The following is a 22,165-nucleotide window of genomic DNA, read 5'->3' as shown; positions in this document are numbered from 1 at the left end:
CTATTCTAACGCAAAGAAATGTGACAAAATCATTTTCTCCTGCCTTCTCTTCTTCTCTTTCTAGCTGGGTAATGTCTTTTCATTCCGGGCGTGGGTGCCCCCGAGGCAGAGGAGGAGTTACTGTTCGAGCTTCGTCACAAACCTTTCGCCCCCAAAACTTGAGACAGATACATCCTCAGCAGTCTTCAATGCAGTATCAGTATGATCAGCAACCTGCAACCACCTCCATCTATGCGAACCCCCCAACTCCAAACTACGTCCCTCCTAGGCCAGATTTTGTCCCGTATCCCCCACCAATCCCCCCTTCGCCTCAAAATTCAATCACCCAATGTCCTCCCCGACCTCCTTTTTCAGGCCCTCAAATGAGGCAGACCTTCCCGCTTCCTCCTTGTTTCCCCCCAGCTCCTCCCCCTGTCCCAAATCCTGGTAATCCTCCCGTTCTAGCCAATGCAACTGGACAAAACACCTTCCCTTACATGATGCCACCTCCATCCATACCACATTCCGTGCCTCCACCGGTAATGCCTCAACAGGTAAATTACCAGCCCGCGTATTCTCCAGGATATTCCCAGCAGACCTTCTCGCCTCCTAACTTTAATAACTACCAACACAGTGCAAACTCTTATCAAAGCAACAGTGGTAGCGCTAATAGCGGTGGTAGCACCAGCAGTAACTTCCGGCATCCAAGTGAATACCAGGTAGAAAAATCTCAGACTGACCGGAGGTCTCCAGAGAGGGGTAAATATTATGACGAACATCGCCATCGAGATCACAGCCATGGACATGGGGATCGGCATCGGTCCACTAATCATGGTGACCGGCGGGATCGTGGGAGGAGCCCAGATCGCCGGCGGGCAGAAAGTAGTCGTCATAGATCGGATTATGTCAGAGGAAAAACCCCACCGCGCCATCGGAGTTATGAATGGTACAGGTAATCTGGATTATCTGTGGTGCTATTCTTCTCTTCCGTCTTGCTTTTTATTGGGACTGAGGATACACGTGGTAGTTCTGCTAGTTGTGGGAAACCACAGGTAGCCTTCGACTTACAACAGTTCATTTAGTGACCCTTCAAAGTTACAACGGTACTGAAAATAGTGACTTATGACCATTTTTCACACTTACGACTCTTGCAGGATCCCCATGGGTACGTGATCAAAATTCAGACACTTGGCAAGTGACTCATATTTATGACGGTTGCAGTGTTCTGGGATCATGTGATCCCCTTTGGTGATCCTTCTGCCAAGCAAAGTCAGTGGGGAAGCCGGATTCGCTTAACAACCATTTTACTAATTTAACAACTGCAGTGATTCACTTAACAATTGTGACAAGGAAGGTTGTAAAATTGGGGCAAAATTCACCTAACAAATGTCATGTTTAGCAACAGAAATTTTGAGCTCAACTGTGGTTGTAAGTTGAGGACTACCTGTAGTTCAGACTTCCTCTTTGGTGTTTTTTTTTTGAACCTCACAGATATCTGGGTACATACAAGTTTGCATTTGTTGGTGGGTAACACTTGTTCGACAATATTGACAGACTTCTAAATATAATACTAACTTGAATGATCAGTGGAAGTAGACAGAAAAACAGAATAACAGTTGGAAGAGACCTTGGAGGTCTTCTAGTCCAATACTCTGCTCAGGAAGGAAACCCTGTACCATTTCAGGCAAATCATTGTCCAATCTCTTCTTAAAAACCTCCAGTGTTGGAGCAACCACAACCTCTGGAGGCAAGTCGTTCCACTGCTTAATTGTCCTGTCAGGAAATTTCTCCTTAGTTTTAGGTTGGTTCTCTGCTTGATTAATTTCCATCCATTGCTTCTTGCCCTGCTTTCAGATGTTTTGGTCAGTAGTTTGACCCATTCTCCAATAAAAAAAGAAAAAAGAAAACTTATTTCCATAAAAAAGCAGGGTGGATAAAAATCAATGATTTTTTTTAAAAAATCAAAAAAAAATCAATGATTTTTTTAAAAAAATCAAAAAAATTGGATTTTTTTGATTTAAATCAGATTTTTTTGATTTTTATTGAATTTATTTTAATAAAAAACTTTTGGGGTAAAAATCTATCGTAAGATAGTTTTCTATTTAAGATACATAAATAGTTTATTCAGCATGAAATGGAGCTTAGTTATGTAGCATGAGGCTGTATATTCTCCAACACTGGGACTATCAGAGAGTCAACAGCGGGTCAAAGGAGTAGCAGAGATGACAGTTGCTCTTTAAAAATTATGATTTAAATCAAGTTGATTTAAATCAAGTCTTTTTACTAGTGATTTAAATCATGATTAAAATCATGATTTAAATCGACTCGATTTAAATCAAATCCACCCTGTAAAAAAGAGGGGGGAAAAGGAAATATAAGCCCATTTTTTTTTTAAGTCTAAGCTATTACTAACATCGCTAACACTTTTGCAGTTGTCAAAATATTCTTAAGTAAGCATCTTCTCTTTAAATTCAGATGCAACTCTTTCCACTGTTGCATCTTTTGCATTTTTCTTGTTGTTTGTTTCCTTTGTAATTATCGAAAAGCAGAATATCCCAGAAATTCAGAGCTAACTGAGGAGTAAGGAGTAAAGAGAAGAGAGCTTTTTTTTTTTTTTTTTTTGCTTCTCCTCATAAATGATGCTGGGAACATTCAGTCCAGAGGGGATGGTTCATGTCACCACGTCTTCTTGTCTTCCTGTTTTATTTTTAGTTCCAGATTCTCAGAAGTTTTAAGATTCATTTTGTTCATCAAGTCTAGCTTTCCTCCTATCATATCAAAGGTTTTTGAAGTGCTCTCTTCTCTTGCTTGTGCTGTTTTCTGGAAAGAAAAGTGATTACTACTTCCTGCTCAGATGGTTCTTCATTGCTAAAATTAAAAGACCAGGGTAGAATCAGCAGATGTACAGTAGTGGCTAAAATTGTGGAAACCTTTGAGGTTTGATGGCTAATAACACCATTTTTTTTGGGAGTTTCAGGATAATCATATTCCACTGCTGGAATGGCCTGGGAATAGCCCAGACCTTAACCCAATTGAAAATCTATAGAGCCGACTAAAGAAGCTTGTTAGTCAGAAGCGACCCAGCAATAAAACCCAGTTAATAGAACCAATCATTCAATCAATCTTGGTTTCACATTATAACAGCTGCAGAACTAAAAGACTTGGATCACTCCATGGGAAGACGTTGTAAGGCCATAATTCATGCTAAAGGTTACCCAACTAAGTATTAACTGATGTGATAATTTTTGTATATTTTTTCTATGGTGATAATTTTTGTATATCTAATTTTTTCTACGTGTTTCACTTTTCTTCTTTATACTGTAACTGCTATTCTAATAGCAAATCCTTCATAAAAGTTATTGCATTACATTCTTCTTTTTTCTTTTTTTTTAAATTTGATTTATATGCCGCCCTTCTCCGGAGACTCGGGGCGGCTTACAGTGCGTTAAGCAATAGCCTTCATACTTTTGTATATTTTATACAAAGTCAGCTTATTGCCCCCACAAACTGGGTCCTCAATTTACCTACCTTATCTTTCCATTGATATATAATTTTATGGTACTACTCCAAAAAAAGTGGTGTTTTAGAAAATACACTTTTCCCAAAAGGTTTCCACAATTTTGGCAACTACTGTATAGAAATAGGTGAATAGAACCTGTTGGTAATTTGGGTGGCTTGCTTTCTCCTGAATAAGTATCTGCATTATCTTTCTCCCATTTGCCCACTTTGGTGCCCTTAATGCTACCCATGCCCATTGTAAATTACGATTGATTTTAAAAAATGTAAGAAATTTTACCAAGTACCCGAATCTCATGAACGTTTGGTGTCCTCGCATAAAATCTTCACCATCTGTTGAAATGTAATCAATCATTTTGTAAAGTTTGGGAAGATTTTTTATTGGTGGGCACCCATACCCTCATGCAAGATCATATAATGGCACCTGTTCCTTGAAAAGGCTGCTGTTGATCCTTGTGTTGTATTATAGTAGAGCTGAGAATAAAGCAGCAATTCTTACTTCTTCCGAGGCTTCGTAAGTCATCGTCATTATCAGCCATTCAATCATGTCTGACCTATGGATCTGCACTCTCCATGCCCCTCTGTCTCACACTGCTTCCTTCAGATCCACCGTGGTCATCCCAGTACCATCTTTTATAGTGTCTGCAGCGATAGCAATAGCCCTTAGACTTATATACCGCTTTATGGTGCTTTACAGCCCTCTCTAAGCGGTTTACAGAGTCAGCATATTGCCCCCCAAAATCTGGGTCCTTATTTTACCGACCCCGGAAGGATGGAAGGCTGAGTCAACCTTGACCCAGTGAGATTCGAACTCCTAGAAGTAACAGTAACAGAGTTGGAAGGGACCTTGGAGGTCATCTAGTCCAACCCCCTGCTCACACAGAAAACCTGTACTAGGGATTTGAACTGCTGAACTGCCAACCTTTCTGATCGACAGGCTCAGTATCTTAGCCACTTGAGCCACCTGGCAGTGAGTTAGCCTGCATTACTGCATTCTAACCACTGCACTCACTATAGTCTGGCTTTTTTGTTCAAATCCTGGTTGAAAACCTATAAGTGTGAACTAGGTCAGGTTAAGGAAGAAAAGCAAGGTTTCTTGCAGATGTTACACCATAAGTGACATGGGGATAAGCGATGGTATACCTTGCACTATGGAGCTTTTAGGTTGATAATCTATTCACTTCTGGTTCTCACCCTATATTTTGGGACCTGAATATTTCTACACACTGAGAATTGTATTTATTTTTAACATTCTTAAAGGGAACATCAAAAGGACAGGCACAGGCACCGGGACAGTCGACGGTCGCCATCTACAGAAAAGTCGTATAAGAAAGATCACAAAAGAACAGGAAGGTAAGACGTTTGACTCTTAAGAGCTAGAGCCAGTCCTCATTTAACAACCACAACCCTAGGCTGGAATTTTGGTCGTAAATTGTCACGGTTAAGTGACTCACTGCATGATCTGATTTGATCTTCTGATGCTGGTCATAAATTGATCCATTGCAATTGTTAAGCAAATTACATTATTGTTAAATGAACCAGAATTGCCAGAATTTGGAAACGGGCAAAAAACCTCGCAAATTGTGGTCAAAGATCATAGAGCACTGCAACTAGTTATAAATGCGGGCTGGTTGTCAAGCACCTGAAATGCGATCATATGACACTGTGTGTGTGTGTGTGTGTGTGTGTGTGTGTGTGTGTGTGTGTGTAAGTCAAAACTTTAAGGACAGATTGTAGGTACTGTGTATGTAGGCCTTGGCTTATAATTGGGGCAGGAATTTCCATTGCACCTGGCTTTACAATGTTTTTGCCATTGTTGTTAAGTGAATGACTGCATCTGTTAAGTGAATCTGGCCTCCCCACATTGACTTTGCTTGTTGGCCGCAAAGGGCACTCTCATAACCCCAGGTTGTTGTACCCATCACAAATGCATGCCAGTCTCCAAACACCTGAATTTTGATCACATGACCATGGGAATGCTGCAATGGTTGTAAGTGCGAGGACTGGTTGTAAATCACTCTTTTCTCAGTGCCGTTGTAACTTTGAACAGTAGCTAAGTGAATAGTTGTAAATTTAGGGTCATCTGTGAGGATCATTGGGGGGGTCTGTGTAAGTTCAATGGTTAAGTGAGTGGACTGTTGGTTTTTTTGTCTGTCTGTTTCTTTATTTTCACAAGAAAGGCCATCTCATGTGACCAAGTTTTGGACTTCAGCTAGCATCTTCCAATTTGCTCATCCGTCTTGGTTAAGCATAATGGATATGAAGCCAACATATCTGAATTGTTAGGTTAGACAAGCTAACATTAGTTTTGTCTTGTACTAGGAGAAGTGTTATATGTAAAAAGAAAACTGTTATGATTGCCCTGGCTTTATATTCTCCCTAACTCTTAAATACATTATACTTTGGGGGATATGATAGGGAATTTTGAAGTGGAATTAAATTTTATTTAATTGTTATTAATTAAATTTATCTTCTGTTTTTATTTTCTACACTTTGAGGCAGCGTACATCAGGGGTGTCAAACTCGCGGCCCGCAGCCTGGATGCATCACTCGCTGGCCACGCCCATCCCTGGTTTAGCAAAATGGGAAAAAGTTGCGATACGTCACATGACGTCGACGTGACGATGCAAGTCGGTGTATATAATGCTGCCACCTCCCCCCCCACACACACACAAAATAACAACCACGTGTAGTGGGTTGAGCTGAGAGAAAATGACTGGCTCAAAGTCCCCCAGCTAGCTTTCATACCAATGGGCAGACCAGAACTCACAGTCTCCTGGTTTCTAATCCAGCACCTGAACTACTGCACTAAACTGGCTGTATGACATTCTGTCAGCACCCCGTTACTTGAAACATAGTTTGTCCCGAGATCTTAATGGCGATCTTTTTATGAGGCGCTGATGCATTTACATGAGAATTGGAGTTAGTTTTGCTATTAAATGTAGACTTTTTTACTTCCTTCCCTTCTTGCGCAGTCGATCTCCCAGCCAGGACCGAAAGAGACCCCGTTGGGAAGAAGACAGGGAGCGGTGGTCAGAAAATGCCAACAGAGAGAAAGGTTATACCTCCATCAAGGACAAAGAGCCAGAAGAGGCTACAGGTGAAAAGAACGAGGAAGAAGATCAGGATCTATTGAAGCCAGTGTGGGTTCGTTGTACCCATTCAGAAAGCTACTATTCAAATGATCCCATGGATCAAGTGGTATGTATTCTCAGAAATTCTGGCAACCAATTACTTGGATTATAAATAGAACTGACTAAAGAAGATGAGGTAATATTTTTTTTTCCCAGGACTTCTGCAGTTCTCTGAAGTCCCCATAAGGTTTCTCTTTAGTGTTGGGCTGTGTCTTTCAGAACATTATTCAAAATTGTGGTGATGGGACAGGTGCCTGATTTTCGGGCAATGTCATATTCTCGTCCACTTTCTCCCTAGACACTATTTTGCTATGTTACAGGAAGAATCTCCCAATCTCCCAGAGTTTTTTCATGGGCTGCAGAAAGGGAGAAAAAAAAATATGAAGTTTACTTTCCATAAGTAATTTTAGTTAATTTTAGGATCCAAGTCAGTATAGATCTTTCCTTCCTCCTCTGAACCGCAGAATAAAATATAATACGGTTTTTCATGGAATGACTGTTCAGTCTGTCATGATCTTAGAACTCTCACCAAGAAAATAGTATGGATTGGACTATAAGGCAAGCAAACAATATACTGCCAGAAAAAAGTAGAAATATTCTTCAGTGTCCTTAATAAAGGATTTGGTGGCTCAAATATATTGAACTGCCCAAGAAAAACTGGATTATTCTGAGTGCCATCTCCCCATTTGTCCTGGTTTAAACCAACATGATATTGGCCAACTTAAAATCTTCCCTTTAAAATCTTTAAAAAATGACAACTTTCCATTTTGTAATGTATATGTTCCCTTAATATTAATGCTGTAAAAAATGAAATTTCTTTGCAACCAAATGGGACCATATATTTATGGTACGTACATGCATAATCCAGACTCTACTTGTAGTCCTCATTTAGCAACCACAATTGATTCCACCAAAATAGTCACTGACATGATTGATATTTGAAAAGAGAGAGAGAGAGAGAGAGAGAGAGAGAGAGAGAGAGAGAGAGAGAGAGAGAGAGAGAGAGAGAGAGACTTGTGAAAATTGCTGGCTGTTGCCATGGTATTTAGCTAAAGTTCTCCCATGCAACAATGACAGTGATACTCTGGCATGTGTTATTGTCAGGTGCAGAACTTTTGGCATACAGGCATGCATTGGTTGGAGAAAATAGTTCCCTAGTGAGGCAGTTGCTAAATGAGGACTACTTGTGATTGTGAATGTTACATATCTTAAATTAGAGTTTATATCAGCTAATGGAAGTAATTAAGAAACTCTGGTATTTGTATGTATACCAAGTTAATAAGCTAGGGCAGGTGCATGGCTACAGAATTGTAGTTTTGAGCCCAGAGGCATCTATAATAAAAATACTGCCCAGAGGCATCTAGTATAATAAAAAAAAAAATATGCAGCTGTATCATATATTGGATTCCAATGTCAGTTATTAGAAAGATTTTTTTTCCATAGCAAGGAGTGGTTGGAAAAAAGGTTTAACTAAAACTGTTTGATCTTCAGTAATATATAATAACTATGGTATTCAATAGTAGGCTGATAAGCAGCTCTGAAAGCAGACTTTAATTTATCTCTGAAAGATCAATATTCTTTATCAAAATGCAGTTTTTAAAGCTTGAGGTTACAATTAAAAATCAGATGTATTTTAAAAAAAAACCTCATCAGAGGTTAAAATATCCACATTGATTCTTTTTGTAAAATTGATTTAATGTTAACCTTTTAATTATAGTTTTACACTTGATCTGTATTCCAATTTTGTGAACTGCTTTGAACATCACTTTTAGGAGAAATTTGGGATATCACTTTAAACATTGCATGGTGTTTTTGTTTGTTTGTTTGCTGACATATAAACTAGGGATAGGCCTAAAATAAAAATACACAGCCCAGTGTATTCCCCATTGTGTGGCTACTTACTGTTTTGTACTCTTCTCCTCTCATTCCTTCTGCTCTGGGAGCAAGGATGCAAAGGGTCAGGCAGAGGAGAATTATTTTATTTCATTATTTTATTTTTATTTATTTTAATCCTGCCTTCATTGTTTTTATGAATAATGTGGTGGCGAACATTTACAATACTGCTTCTTCCTCCTATTTTCCCTACAGTAACAATTCTGTGAGGTGAATTGGGCTGGTGTAAGTCATAGTTTCCTGGCTTCTAGCCTGGTGCGTTAAACACCTGTCTACAGAAATTGTTTATTTCTTCTTCTTCTTGCAGAGAGGAGGAAATTACAAGAGAGTAAGCAAGCATACAACATGCAACACATGTCAAAAGCAATATGGTGGCACTGGCAGCCTTAAGCACGCTCAGCTAAAAGCTGGTGTATTCCCCATTGTGTGCCTCATTACTCTCTTGTAATCCCTTTTTCTCCAATTTCTCTGCTCTGCAAAGGAAAAAAAGGAAAACAAAACAGGACAATGAATACTGAGTGTAATGGTGAATACATGACAGGATCATGTAACTGAGGGATAGCACCATTATAACTTTGAGTGGTTTCTGAAAGAAGCAGGTGGTAAGTGGGGGCTTCCTATATTGTATGCAGTCATGAAAGGCATTTTTGGATAAGGAAATCCTGCAGTCCTACCCGTCAGTTATTGCCTTATGTTTGGTTGCAGCTTATTATAAATAGGATTTTATGATTATTTCACAAAAGAACAATTTACACTTGAATTGCTTGCTGTTTACCATTTGGAAATGGTTTTGCTGCTGTGCATGTTTATCTGGGAGGCACAAAACCACAGAGAGCAGATGATCTCTCATGTCCATCTGTATGGAGTAGAACATTTTCCCACATTTTTATTACTCTGCATTAGTGATCAATGCTGGGGTGGATGTTAAATATTACTCTGTGGCGGAATATCTATGTTTACATGGCAACACCAATATAAATTATTTGCCTGAGGAGAAGTTGTTTTTACATAGCTAGATTGCTTTCAGCAGATCCTTATCCTCTCAAAATAGCTGTAACTTTTCTGTTTTCCCATGGTTTCATTTGCAAGGGGGATTCCACAGTGGTGGGAACAAGCCGGCTCAGAGATTTGTATGAAAAATTCGAAGAAGAGCTAGGAAAGCGTCAAGCAAAGGCCAAAGCTGCCAGGCCTCCATGGGAGCCACCTAAAACCAAACTAGATGAAGATGTAGGTGAGTGTCTAATGGGCAAAACCTATTTGTTGCAGGAAGATACCCCTTGAAGGGGTAGTCAAATTCAGCTTTCTTTAGGGCGTCGAACCCTGTATTAAGTGTTCAGTTCTTCAATCTTTTTCTCTGTTGTGGGAAGCTGGAATAAGATAAGAAAGCCTATCATATCATCATCATCATCATCATCTTTGAAGACGTTTCGCTTCTTATCCAAAAAGCTTCTTCAGCTTCTTGGATGAGAAGCGAAACATCTTCAGAGAAAAACCAGAAAGTCCAATTGCCTCTTAGAAACCATGACCTGGATGATTGAGACAACCATGACCTGGATGATTGAGAACATCCATAGATGATGATATCATCACCATCATCATCATCTTTATTTATTCATTTTTATTCTACCTTTATTATTTTTATAAATAACTCAAGGTGGTGAACATACCTAATACTGTTTCCTCCTCCTATTTTTCCCACAAAAAATAACCCTGTGAGGTGGGCTAGAGAGAGGGTGACTGGTCCAATATCACACATCCGGCTTTCATACTTAAGGTGGGACTAGAATTCTGGCCTCATGGTGTGTCAACCACTAAACCAAACTGGGTCTATATTGTACAGGTAGTCCTCAACTTACAACAGTTCGTTTAGTGACCAAAGTTACAACAGTATTGAAAAAAGTGACGACCGTTTTTCACACTTACAACCATTGCAGCCTCCCCATGGTCACATGATCAAAATTCAGATGCTTGGCAACTGACTCATATTTCTGACAGTCACAATGTCCTGTGATCATCTTTGGTGACCTCCTGACGAGCAAAGTCAAATTCACTTAACAAACATGTTTACTAACTTAACAACTGCAGTGTTTCACTTTAAAGCTGTAGCAAGAAAAGTCATAAAATGGGGCAAAATTCACTTAACCCATGTCTCACTTAGCAACAGAAATGTGGAGCTCCATTGTGGCCGTAAATTGAGGACTACCTGTATTGCATTGCATTGCATTGCATGATACATAATTATATTGTTTAGTCTGAGAAGACCAGAATGAAGTTTGCATTATTTTTTCCCACGAGAGACTTATGCCATTGTATTCAGGAGGCTGTGGCAGATTTTTGGAATGCAAGGAGGTGTCATATTTTGAAGATAAGGTCATGGATCTTTTACTTTTTTAGTCTGTTAACATCTGGAAGTAATCTTTGGAGGCCCAAGTGCCAATGATGGGCAGAATCAGAGCCAATAATATACAGACTTTTCCACTCGGAAAGATTATGTTTTTTTCTTTCTTTTAGTAACAGTAAGAGTTAGAAGGGACCTTGGAGGTCATCTAGTCCAACCCCCTGCTCATACAGGAGACTAGACTAGGGACTCGAACTGTCGACCTTTCTGATGAACAAGTTCAGCATCTTAGCCACTAGCCAGGTTTTTCATGTCACTCATGTTTAAGTGCGAGACCACAAGTTTTCTATTCCCATTTTTAACATTGGGAGTTGCAGACATGAGCAACCTACTCCAAAGTCTTATTAGTTACAGTAGTAAAAATATTCTTTGCTACAGATTTATATCAGAGAATAATACTTTTCATTTACATTTTGATAACATTTTTTTATAGTGAATCTTTTAGCTTTTCAGAAAAATTCAATGTAAGAACGACAACAATTAGATTCAACTTCTCACTTACTAATCCAGTTAATAGAATTTATAAAACAGTCTTTTAGATGGATAATTATCTCTTGTTACTACAGCAGTTCTTTCTGAATTTTTTTCCTTGGTTAAATTGCTAAAAAAAAATCACTGTATGATTCATACTATTTTTAACAGTGTCATTAAAACCAATTTTAATCTCACACTAACTTTCTGGTTTATCATTCCAACTACAACTTCTTTATTTTCTTTCATCCATTCCATTTATGCCATTCTCTACATGTCAGAGCAGTTTTACAAAAGCCTGGATGCAAAGAAATAACTGATACTGAATGAATTTTATGATGATCTGTCTATTTTAAGAGAGGCTACCAAAAATGAAGAAAGTATAGTTTAATTCTGCTTTATTTTTGATATGCTGTGGCTGGACCTTTGGAGCGGTGTCTGCTTCATTTAATGGAAGCCTATTTAACACCTGCATGAAACTGTTGGGTGAGATCATCTGCCAGTTTGGGGTTTGGTATCATCAATATGCTGATGATACTCAATTATATCTTTTTTACCCGATTTAGCCAAAATGTGCAATCAAGGTCCTATCTCAGTGTCTGGAGGCTGGGGGAAAATCACCTTCAACTTAATCCTATCAAAATTGAGTGGCTGTTGTTATGAAATTCCTTAATCAGAATTTCTTTGAATCTTAGTTGCACTTCCCTATTCAAGACCGGTGTGTAATCTGCAGGTCTTCTTAGATTCATAGCTCCTGTTGGAAAAACAGATAGTAGCTATGGCTTGGAAGTCCTTTGCATAATTCTGTCTTCGATGTTGGTTGAGCTGGATCAAGAGGCTGTAAGACAGTCACTCATGCCCTCATCACAACATGGCTCAACTATTGAAGGCGATGGAAGTTTCAACTGGTTCAGAACGTAATGGTTTGGACATGTAACACCTCTGCTTTGCCGATGCACTGTTTGCCGGTATGCTTCTGGGCTCAATTCAAGGTGCTAGAGAGACTCTTCATGGCCCTACATGGCATTATCCTGAGGGTCCACTTATCTCCCATGGCTTCTGCCCAATTGGTAAAAGATGGTAAAGTTGGTGCACTTAACAATGTCATTGTGTGCATTCGGAATACCCCAACTTTTAGAATGAAATCCTTCTTGAAATCCGTGTGGCTCCCAATCCTCCCCACCCTTATAGTTGTTGTCCCAAGCTTTGGGCTAGGGAGGATGGGATCCCCTCATTGGGTGAACTTTTATACAAGTTCTTCATTGAGTGATCAGATACCACCTTGGTTCTTCCTATCTTATTGTGCTTTTCATTTGTTTTTGTTTTTTTCATTTGTTTGATATGGTGGGTTTCCCAGAGCCATCTCAGTCAGGGGCAATCAGATTTAATAAACAAAGAAACAGTGAGTTGGGTGCGTTGTGTTGATTCGAAGGAAGCATTTGTTGACCACCTCCTCTTCAATGTCTCTCCACTTCTGGAACAAAAGGCCATTGGTCAACCTCTGACTCATGTAAGACTTTCCAAGGAAGGAGTCCAAATGAGGAGGCAATTTTCTTAATCTCCCGTTTTGTTGTCACTTGATGCCTTCAGGGAGCTCCAGTGATTCCGAGTGTGACTCAGAAGATGACAGCTGTTCCAGCAGTTCCGACTCAGAGGTTTTTGATGTCATTGCTGAAATTAAGCGGAAGAAGGCCCACCCTGATCGTCTGCACGAGGAGCTGTGGTACAATGATCCTGGACAGGTATTCCACTTGAGGAAAAAGGCGAAAGGTTATATCCTAGGCCTTTAGGAGCGAGATTTATTTTAATAGTGACTCATTTTGCTGCATTGGTTTCAGCCTCTCCAAGCTTATATTTTTGCTTACCTGGCTCTGTACAGGTAGTCCTTGACTTACAGTAGTTCATTTAGCGACCGTTACAATCATTTTTCACACTTACAACTATTTCAGCATCCTCATGGTCACGTGATCAAAATCCAGGCACTTGGCAACTGATTCATATTTACGACAGTTACAGTGTCCTGGGGTCATGTAATTCTCTTTTGCGACCTTCTGACAAGCAAAGGCCACAGGGAAGCTAGATTCACAACAACCGTGTTACTAACACCTGCGGTGATTCACTTAACAACCGTGGCAAGAAAAGTAAAATGGAGCAAAACGTACTTAACAAATGTCTCACTTAGCAACATAAATGTTGGGCTCCATTGTGGTTGTAAGTTGAGGACTACCTGTACTTAACTGGGGGTATGGAGGAGCATTGTCTCACTTATCAAGCTGGGGCAGTATTAAGTATTTCAGGTTCTGCTGGCTGGATAAATTGACCATTCTGGTACAAAATCAGCCTTGGCTTTACTGAAAGGCAGATTATTTGCTTGTTTGTTTATTTAAATAATTTCCCGCCTTTTTCCTTTCAGTAAATAATGAGCAAATAATCTGCCTTTCAGTAAAGCAAATAGACTTCCAAAAGACATCTTCCTGGGAACTGGTACTCTTTAGTGGGGCTCCTTCGGAGAAAATTTGCAACATTCCTTGCCATCTTCCCCATTGTCTTTGCTTGTGGGAATCATTTGATTGTTGTTTGCTGTGATGTAGTTGTGAGCCGGGCCTTTGAGTGCCTGAATCATGGTCATGGAAATCATGTAACTGCCACAACTTTAAGTCCAGTCATAAGTACCCTCGTTCAGCACTGTTGTAATTTTGAACAGTCGCTGAATCATGGTCGTAACTTGAGGACTATCTAGGACAGGGGTGCCAAACTCAAGGCCTGCAGGGTGCTTAGATCTGGCCTGCAGGCCCGCCCTGGAAACAGTAAAGGACTGACCCGTGGTGCCTCTGCCAGTGAAAACGGAGCTTGGGAGGGCTACATACAGCCCTCCCGGACTCCATTTTCACTAGCAGAGGGTTGCAGGAGACGGTGGCACCTGAAAACGGAGCATCGAGTGATGTCGAACTGGCCACGCCAACTTTCCCCCCAAGGTCAAACACAACCCTGGTGCGGCTCTCAATGAAATCGAATTTGACACCCCTGATCTAGGATTAGAAATTACGCCCAAGGAACTGAACAGGTTCAAGTATTAGACATAATTGCTAATGGAAAGCCTAAGAGTGTGGCAACTGTCAAAGATGAAGAGATCAAGGAAGTTTTTATAACAAAAGGTGTTCAATTCAGTAGTTTTCAGGAGTATTTTGGCTTACTGTATGTTCTTTTTTTCCTTATGCTCATTTTCCATTCATTTTGTTGGGAGATTAACCTATAGTTTAGAAAGCCCTACTAAGCAGGTATATACAAAAGTATGAAAGCTATTGCTTAACGCATTGTAAATCGCCCTGAGTTTCTGGAAAATGGCGGCATATAAATCGAACCAATAAATAAATAAATAAATAAATTTAGAATAACTGCATTATCACTTTGAATGTACACTGATCGGCATACATTAAAATGAAATTTCATTGTATAGAGCTCTCAAAGGGTCACCACCTGTAATATACACTATGTAAACATCACAAATAAATAAATAAATACAAAATTATGCATATACCCATATACTGACATATATTATAAAGCTGCATGCAAAAATTTGGGCACTCCTATCAAATTGTCTATTTCAATGAATCTATAAGTGAACAGAACAGAACACAACCTATATGTCAGGTATTTTTAATTATTTGTGCCATGGACTGCTTCATAGAAAAATATATTTAAATGCATAAAATAAAATTTTATGCATTTAATGGCTTATATCACAAAGGAAACCACTTGTGCTTAAATTCAGCTATTAAAATATTAATGGCTTGTATGGTTATTTAGCTACAAAAGAACCTTTCAAATCCAAACTCTGTTCACCATTATCGATCCTGCTTTTAGAGGAAAATGTAGTTCACACACTAAATGTATTTGTATTTCATTTTTTTAGGGTACTGTGTTTCCCCGAAGATAAGACCCTGTCTTATATTTTTTTGAACCCTGAAATAAGCACTTGGCCTTATTGCCATGCGCTCAAAAGCCCGATTGGGTTTATTATCACGGGATGTCTTATTTTGGGGGAAACAGGGTATATAATAATTATTCTAGTGAAGTTGATTGAAGTTAAGCTTTGTTTTTGGAGTCTATGGGCATAAATTACTTGGTTGCATATATTTTTTATTAAATTATAAGATGAACTTCAGTTAAAACCTAATGAAAATAAACTTGTTATATTTTTCCCATACACTTTCACAGACCCCTAAAATTTAACATGGACCCCTTACTTTACAGGAACAAAATTGAAAATTAAATGTAGCATCTTTTCGCCAATTTGAATTTTTACTTACAACTGATGTCCAATTGTTTACAGGTGAAAAGTATGGCCTCAGTGAATTCCTTCTCTAGTTCCTTCTTTTTCTGTTAATTTTTTTTTCTCCCACTTTTATTTTCTTACATTTTTGTCCTCCAATTAGTTATTAAATCTAAATGGAACTTCTCAATTGAAATTGAAATTGATGACCTTGGCTTCTCTAAAAGCAAATCAGGTAGAACAAGTCTGTTTACCTTAAAATCCCAAAATGGTTAATGCTGCGCTAATCTAGAGAACACAATGGTTGTCAACAAACAAGAGCTAATGAAGTAAATTGTGTTAGCTATCCTTTTTCATTTGGTTGTATCCATGTATCAAGACATCTTGTGTATTGTGTATTGCTTTCATTTAATTTAAAACAAACCCGTTGTAGGATGGAAAGCACTTAAAATTGTTGACGTATTGCTTTTGTGTCCTGAACCTAGCTTTGAAAATAATAGGGCTACAATCTGCAGACATAAATTTAGAAAGATCAGCCACTTATATTGAGGAGAAATCATAGGCTTACTTACTCTTCTGATATAAAAGCAGCAATTTGAGCATCTTACACACTCCCCCCCTTCCGTTCTGAGATCATCTTCTGAATTACTCTTGACACCTTGAATGAGACTTGAAAGATGGCATTCAATAGACCAAGTTTAAATCTGAACACTATATTTTGTTCTAATTTTGCCTATGTTTTTGTAGTATTGAAGGCACTGGAAATTGAAATATGCCCAGAGAACAAATAATAAGCTGTATCCAAAAACACTAACTTCCACCAATGCTTTTATCAGAATCATATGCTTTTTGAGCTATCTTTTTCTTTCCATAATAGTGTTCCTTTGTGGACCGTCAAACTATTGTTAGCAGAAACTTCAAATGTGCTACAGTGCTGAATAAGAAAGGAGTTCTGTCTAGACAAAATAGATTTTGGAGGAGGAACTATGTCCCCCTCGCCCAATTAATGCTCTTCTTTCCTTAAAAAGATGGGACATTGCCTACTGAATTTTGGACAATTGTCCAAAATTGTCCCAAAAGCAGTGGCCTCCAACCTTTTGGGCACCAGGGACCGGTTCTGTAGAGAAAGGTTTTTCCAAGGACCGGAGGGGGCATGGTTTGGCATGCTGCCTACATCCCGTGGATGGGGCTTTGCTTGTTTGCACGGCTCAGTTTCTGTCATGCTGCGCCTGGTGCTGGTCCACAATTGCGGGGACATCCGATATAGAGGAATTCCAGAACATGGGGAAAAAATGACTTAGCAAGTATCCTTACTGCTCCCATTAGCCCGAACCTGAACTAAATAGAACAATATAGGAATTCCTCCACTTATGACCACAATTGAGCCCAAAATTTCTGTTAAGTGAGACATTTGTTAAGGAAATTTTGCCCCATTTATGACATTTCTCACCACAGTTGTTAAGTGAATCACTGAAGTTGTTAGTAACCCAGTTGTTAAGTAAATCTGGCTTCCCCATTAACTTTCCTTGTTAGAAGATCGCAAAAAGTGATCACATGACCCCGGGACACAGCAACCGTTGTAAATATGAACCAGTTGCCAAGCATCACATGACCATGGAGATGCCACAAAGGTTGGAACTGTGAAAAGTGGTCATAAGTCACTTTATTCAGTGCCGTTATAAGTTTGAACAGTCACTAAATGAACTGTTGCAAGTCGAAGACTACTGTAATCAGAACTGACTTCTAGTACTTTTTATTAGGGAGGCTAATAACTGGAAATTTCAGGAAAAAAAGCATGCCGCTGGCCTTTGACTTGCAATCATTCATTTAGTGACTGTCCAAAGTTACAACGGCACTGGAAAAAAGTGACCTATGACCATTTTTCATACTTACAACCGTCGCAGCATCTCCATGGTCACATAATCAAGACTTTGGACGCTTGGCAACTGGTTCATATTTATGACTGTTGTAGTGTCCCGGAATCACGTGATTCCCTTTTGCAACCTTCTGACAAGTAGAGTCAATGGGGAAGCCAGATTCACTTAACAACCGTGTTGCTAATTTAACAACTGCATTTAACAACCCTGGCAAGAAAGGTCATAAAGTGGTTCGCTTAGCAACAGAAATTTGAAGCTCAATTATGGTCGTAAATTGAGAACTAATAATGTAATCTCTTCAGAATTCATGTAGGAGTGTTTTCTAATGTCAAACTTCACTTCAGGTAGAAAGCTAATATATTGACAAGAAGCCTAGGCTAGAATTGGATTCTAAGCATTCAATACCCCCCAATAAAGATTATTGGGTCCATTCTGCCCAGTTCCATTTATGAATCTTAAAGTGGACAGTTTGAAAAGTACTATAATCCATTTTTTAAATCTTTAGTTTTATGAATAATTATTACCTCAAAGCAGTGTTTAAATAAATAGATGCATCAGCTCTTCTTTGCATATTGCCTTAAATTTTTAAATTAAATGCCTTGTCTGAGCTGCAGAAATCCAGATGGACACTAGATGGTAGCAAAAAGAGGCAGGAAATTCTTACCTCTGCTGCCACCTAGTCGTCCTTTGGACTTTTGCAACCCAGATGTGGTACTTCTCCTTAAATAGATCACATTTCAACCTCCTGGTATTGATCTGGAGATCTTTGTTGCAGTTTCCATAACAACAGTAACTGTAAACCGCCCTGAGTCTCCGGAGAAGGGCGGCATATAAATCAAATTAAAAAAAACAAAACAAAACAAAACAGCAATTTCATCATCAGGATTTCATCCTGATTTTGGTGGGAAACAAAATAAGACAAGAATAAATGGATTTATTAAGTTGTGAGTAAGCTAACGCTCTCTAGAAAAAGCTTCCCTGTTAAAGAAAAAAAGAGGTTTAATAGTAGAACCAACATCACAGGTAGAGACAAGGTAAGGTAAGGTAAGGTAAAGTAAGATAAGATAACCTTTATTGTCATTTTTCTCTGTGGGCACTCTGACACACATAAAAAATGAAATTGTTGTCTTCTCTCAAAAGTGTACACATATATAACACACATATACGTATGCTATTTACATACATATGTATTGAGTCTGGAATGATAGTTGTAAATCATGCTGGACATTAAGAGGGTCACTATACCCTCTTGATTTTGACCATACCTGATTTTACAACTGTTTTTGCAGTGGTCTTTAACTGAATCATCCCAGTCATTAAGTGAAAGCTGTGGTTGTTAAGCACCTTTTACCAGTAAGAACCATCATAAAGCATGATCACATGACTGCAAGAGTCACATGACAGCAGAAGTCACAAAACAGCAGAAGGTAATAAATGTGGGCCAGTTGCCAAATGCCCAAGTGCGATCACGTGACTGTGGGGTGAGGGGCAGCTATTGAAACTTCAAAACCAGGTTGTAAGTAGTTCTTGGAGACATCCACCATAACTGTGATTGCTAAATGAAGGGTTGTAAGTCGAAGACTACAGTATTCAAAAAGATCTATGATCTTTGGATATTTGCCCACTCTCTTTAAATACTCCTATTCCTCTTTCCTATTCCTAAAGTCTCTGTTCCTAAAAATATCACTTTAACCCTTTTTTCTTTTAAAACAGATGAACGATGGGCCTCTTTGCAAATGTAGTGCCAAAGCCAGGAGAACAGGGATAAGACATGGAATCTATCCTGGAGAAGAGGTAACCGGATTTTAGTTTCTCAATGAGGAGAATTGCTTAAGGACATGGCTGACAACGGGCAGATCTGCCAGACAGGACTAAAATGAGGCTTTGTTTTCTATTAGCATAGATCTGGAGCTCTGTAGCATTTCCGACCATAGGCCAAATTCATTGAGAGTCAGACGGCATACAAGTCTTAATAAATTATTATTTTCAGGAGCTGCTGGAATCTTTCATCTATATTTGGAAGGCTGTAGCTAGAAGGAGAACAACTGGCAGTTTGAAGGCAACCTGTATGAAGAAAATATACCCAGCAGGGAATGATAGGCTGGTTCAGTCTTGATTAGCTTGCAGCTTTCCAGATGTGCAATACTGCAATTCTGTTAATGTCTTACATGCGTAAGCCTCTTGCTTCAGGTGGGAAGAGCTGAGTCAGCGCATTGATCTATTAATAACTCCCCTATTATTAACGTTCCTCCATCTATTATTTTCTTTTCTGGTTTATTCTACTTGTATAGGGTTTTTTTTACTATTTTTTAAAAATAATTATTATATAATGGTTTGAGGTAATTGTTGTTTTAGATTTATTGTTTTATTGGATTGTTGTATGGCATCCAGAGTCACTTTCCTGAAATGGGCAGCCGTATAAATGTTAGTAAATAAATACATAAATAATTACACTTGGGTATTTTTAACATTGAGAAGCATCAAAATAGGCAATTATCCGGCCTCCCCACAGTGCTCCTGAAGCAAAGTCCATTCCTTTCCTTTCCCTAGCTTACACAGGCTTAGTTTTATTTCTTCTGCTTCAGTTCAGCCATTCTCACTTGGGGCTCGACAGAATACTTTCCCAATCTGGATACCCTCCAGATGTATAGACATCACAACCCTCAGCAATGGCTGGGAATTCAGGCGGTCCAGATGTTTAAATGGTTCTAAATTCAGGGTGGCTGGTTTAGAAGAAGCAGGATTTTTTCTGCTCTCTTGTGGAGATTAAGTTTCCTTCATCATTTCTTTTCTCTCTTCTTCTTAGGATCCAAGCCAATATAGATTTTCTTCCCTTCTCCGAACTGTAGAATAAAATATAATACAATTTTTCATGGAATGACCAACCAGCCTGCCCTGATGTTAGAACTCCCACCAAATATGGATTGGAGTATAAAACAAAAGCAACAGCCAGAAAAAGTAGAAATATTCTTCAGTGGTCTTAATAAAGAATTGGGGGGCTCAAATATATTGAGTTGCCCAACAAAAGTTGGATTATATCATCTCCCATTTGTCGTGGTTTAAACCAACACGAGATTGGCCAGCTTAAAATCTTCCCTTTAAAATCTTTTTAAAAATGACAACTTTGTATTCTGTCATGTCTATGTTTCCTTAATGTTAACGCTGTAAAAAACTGAAATGAAATCTCTTCGCAACAAATGGCGTCGGCTATTTATGGTACGTACATGCATAATCCAGACTCTCTACAGGCAGTCCTCATTTAGCAACCACAATGGTTGCCACTGAAATGGTCAGGATTTTTCTACTCTCTTGTGGGGATTGAGTTTCCTTCATCATGTCTTTTCTCTGTTCTTCTCTCCTTAAAGCCTATTAAACCTTGCCGTCCTATGACCAACAACGCTGGACGATTGTTCCATTACCGCATTACGGTGTCACCTCCTACCAACTTCTTAGTAAGTAATTTGCAGCGTGATAGCAACTTCTTGAGCCTCCCCCAGGGCAACTTTTCCCAGCTTCTGGTTTTATTTCTTTAGACAGACAGACCCACCGTCATAGAGTACGATGACCACGAGTACATTTTTGAAGGATTTTCCATGTTTTCCCATGCTCCTCTCACAAATGTAAGTATGTTTTCTTTTATATTCCAGTTGTACTGATGCTGTTACCTACTTGGGTGATGAAACGTCTGCAAGCGAACAAGCTCAGAGAGCAGTAGGGATCCCACAAATCCTGGCTGTTTCGTATAGTGTTTACTTTTCTGTATTTAAAGAAGTCTCAGTTTAATTCCTAGGACTATGCATGCTTCTGAAATATCTCGGAAGAGTGCTCTGGACCTTGGGCATCAGATGCTTGAAAAAACAATATTTTAAAATCTACATTACTTTGAATGACCAAGTTCTTAAAATAATGGAATCTTTGTTTACAGGCTCGTGCAAGGGTCTGAAAAAAAGTCAGGCTGCTTTAATGAATAGCAGAGTAAAGTCCAAAGCCCTTCTTCCAAATAATTTTCCAAGCCAGCACAGCCCAATTAATTTCCCACCATATTTTCGAGAGTTTTACTGGAACAATCCTCCAGAGGGAATTTTCTGTAGGATTGAAGAACCTGCTGCACAGCAGAATAAATAGTTTTGGAATAAAAGGGCCTTAATAATACGGCTTTGTATAGTGCAGCTATTTACTTCTGTTTTATTATTTCTGAAGTTACTGCCAGATTGAAATGTGTAAGGTGCCTAGAGGGAGAAAACCAATACTTCTCCAGAGTTAATCATAAGACTGATTTCCTATCTCCCTTGGGTTCATTTGAGTTTCTCACTTTAGCCTGTATTCCATATAGGTGTTTTGTTTACTACTTTGTTTTATGAAATGTTGCATTTCTACATGTAAACATTTTTTGTTTTGTAGACGCCTATATTTTATAGGCGTCTACAAAATAGACTCACTGGAGAAAAGCCTAATGCTGGGAACGATTGAGGGCAAAAGAAGAAGGGGACGGCAGAGAACGAGGTGGCTGGATGGAGTCACTGAAGCAGTCAATGTGAGCTTAAATGGACTCCGGAGGATGGTAGAGGACAGGAAGGCCTGGAGGAACGTTGTCCATGGGATCGCGATGGGTCGGGTACAACTT

General features: G+C 39.0%; 1 protein-coding gene across 3 annotated transcripts in view; it reads left to right on the top strand.

Moving 5' to 3' along the window:
- DROSHA (drosha ribonuclease III) overlaps positions 1-22,165 on the top strand; it is a 115,922-nt gene that overhangs the window by 1,470 nt on the left and 92,287 nt on the right. Inside the window, exons 2-9 of one of the 3 annotated variants that reach the window (XM_034411937.2) lie at positions 65-931; positions 4,756-4,848; positions 6,471-6,696; positions 9,612-9,753; positions 12,982-13,133; positions 19,255-19,335; positions 20,907-20,993; positions 21,075-21,161. In XM_034411937.2, coding sequence (XP_034267828.1) covers positions 72-931; positions 4,756-4,848; positions 6,471-6,696; positions 9,612-9,753; positions 12,982-13,133; positions 19,255-19,335; positions 20,907-20,993; positions 21,075-21,161 — 1,728 coding nt within the window. In that variant the 5' untranslated portion in view covers positions 65-71. The remainder of the gene's footprint in view (positions 1-64; positions 932-4,755; positions 4,849-6,470; positions 6,697-9,611; positions 9,754-12,981; positions 13,134-19,254; positions 19,336-20,906; positions 20,994-21,074; positions 21,162-22,165) is intronic. The other 2 variants (XM_034411938.2, XM_060691129.2) reach the window with 2 other exon arrangements.

The sequence above is a fragment of the Pantherophis guttatus genome, chromosome 3 (genome assembly GCF_059756535.1).
Source record: "Pantherophis guttatus breed Tessera chromosome 3, ASM5975653v1, whole genome shotgun sequence".
Taxonomy (NCBI): domain Eukaryota; kingdom Metazoa; phylum Chordata; class Lepidosauria; order Squamata; family Colubridae; genus Pantherophis; species Pantherophis guttatus.
Note: the sequence above shows the minus strand (reverse complement) of the source record. Positions and strands in the feature narration are given on the sequence as shown.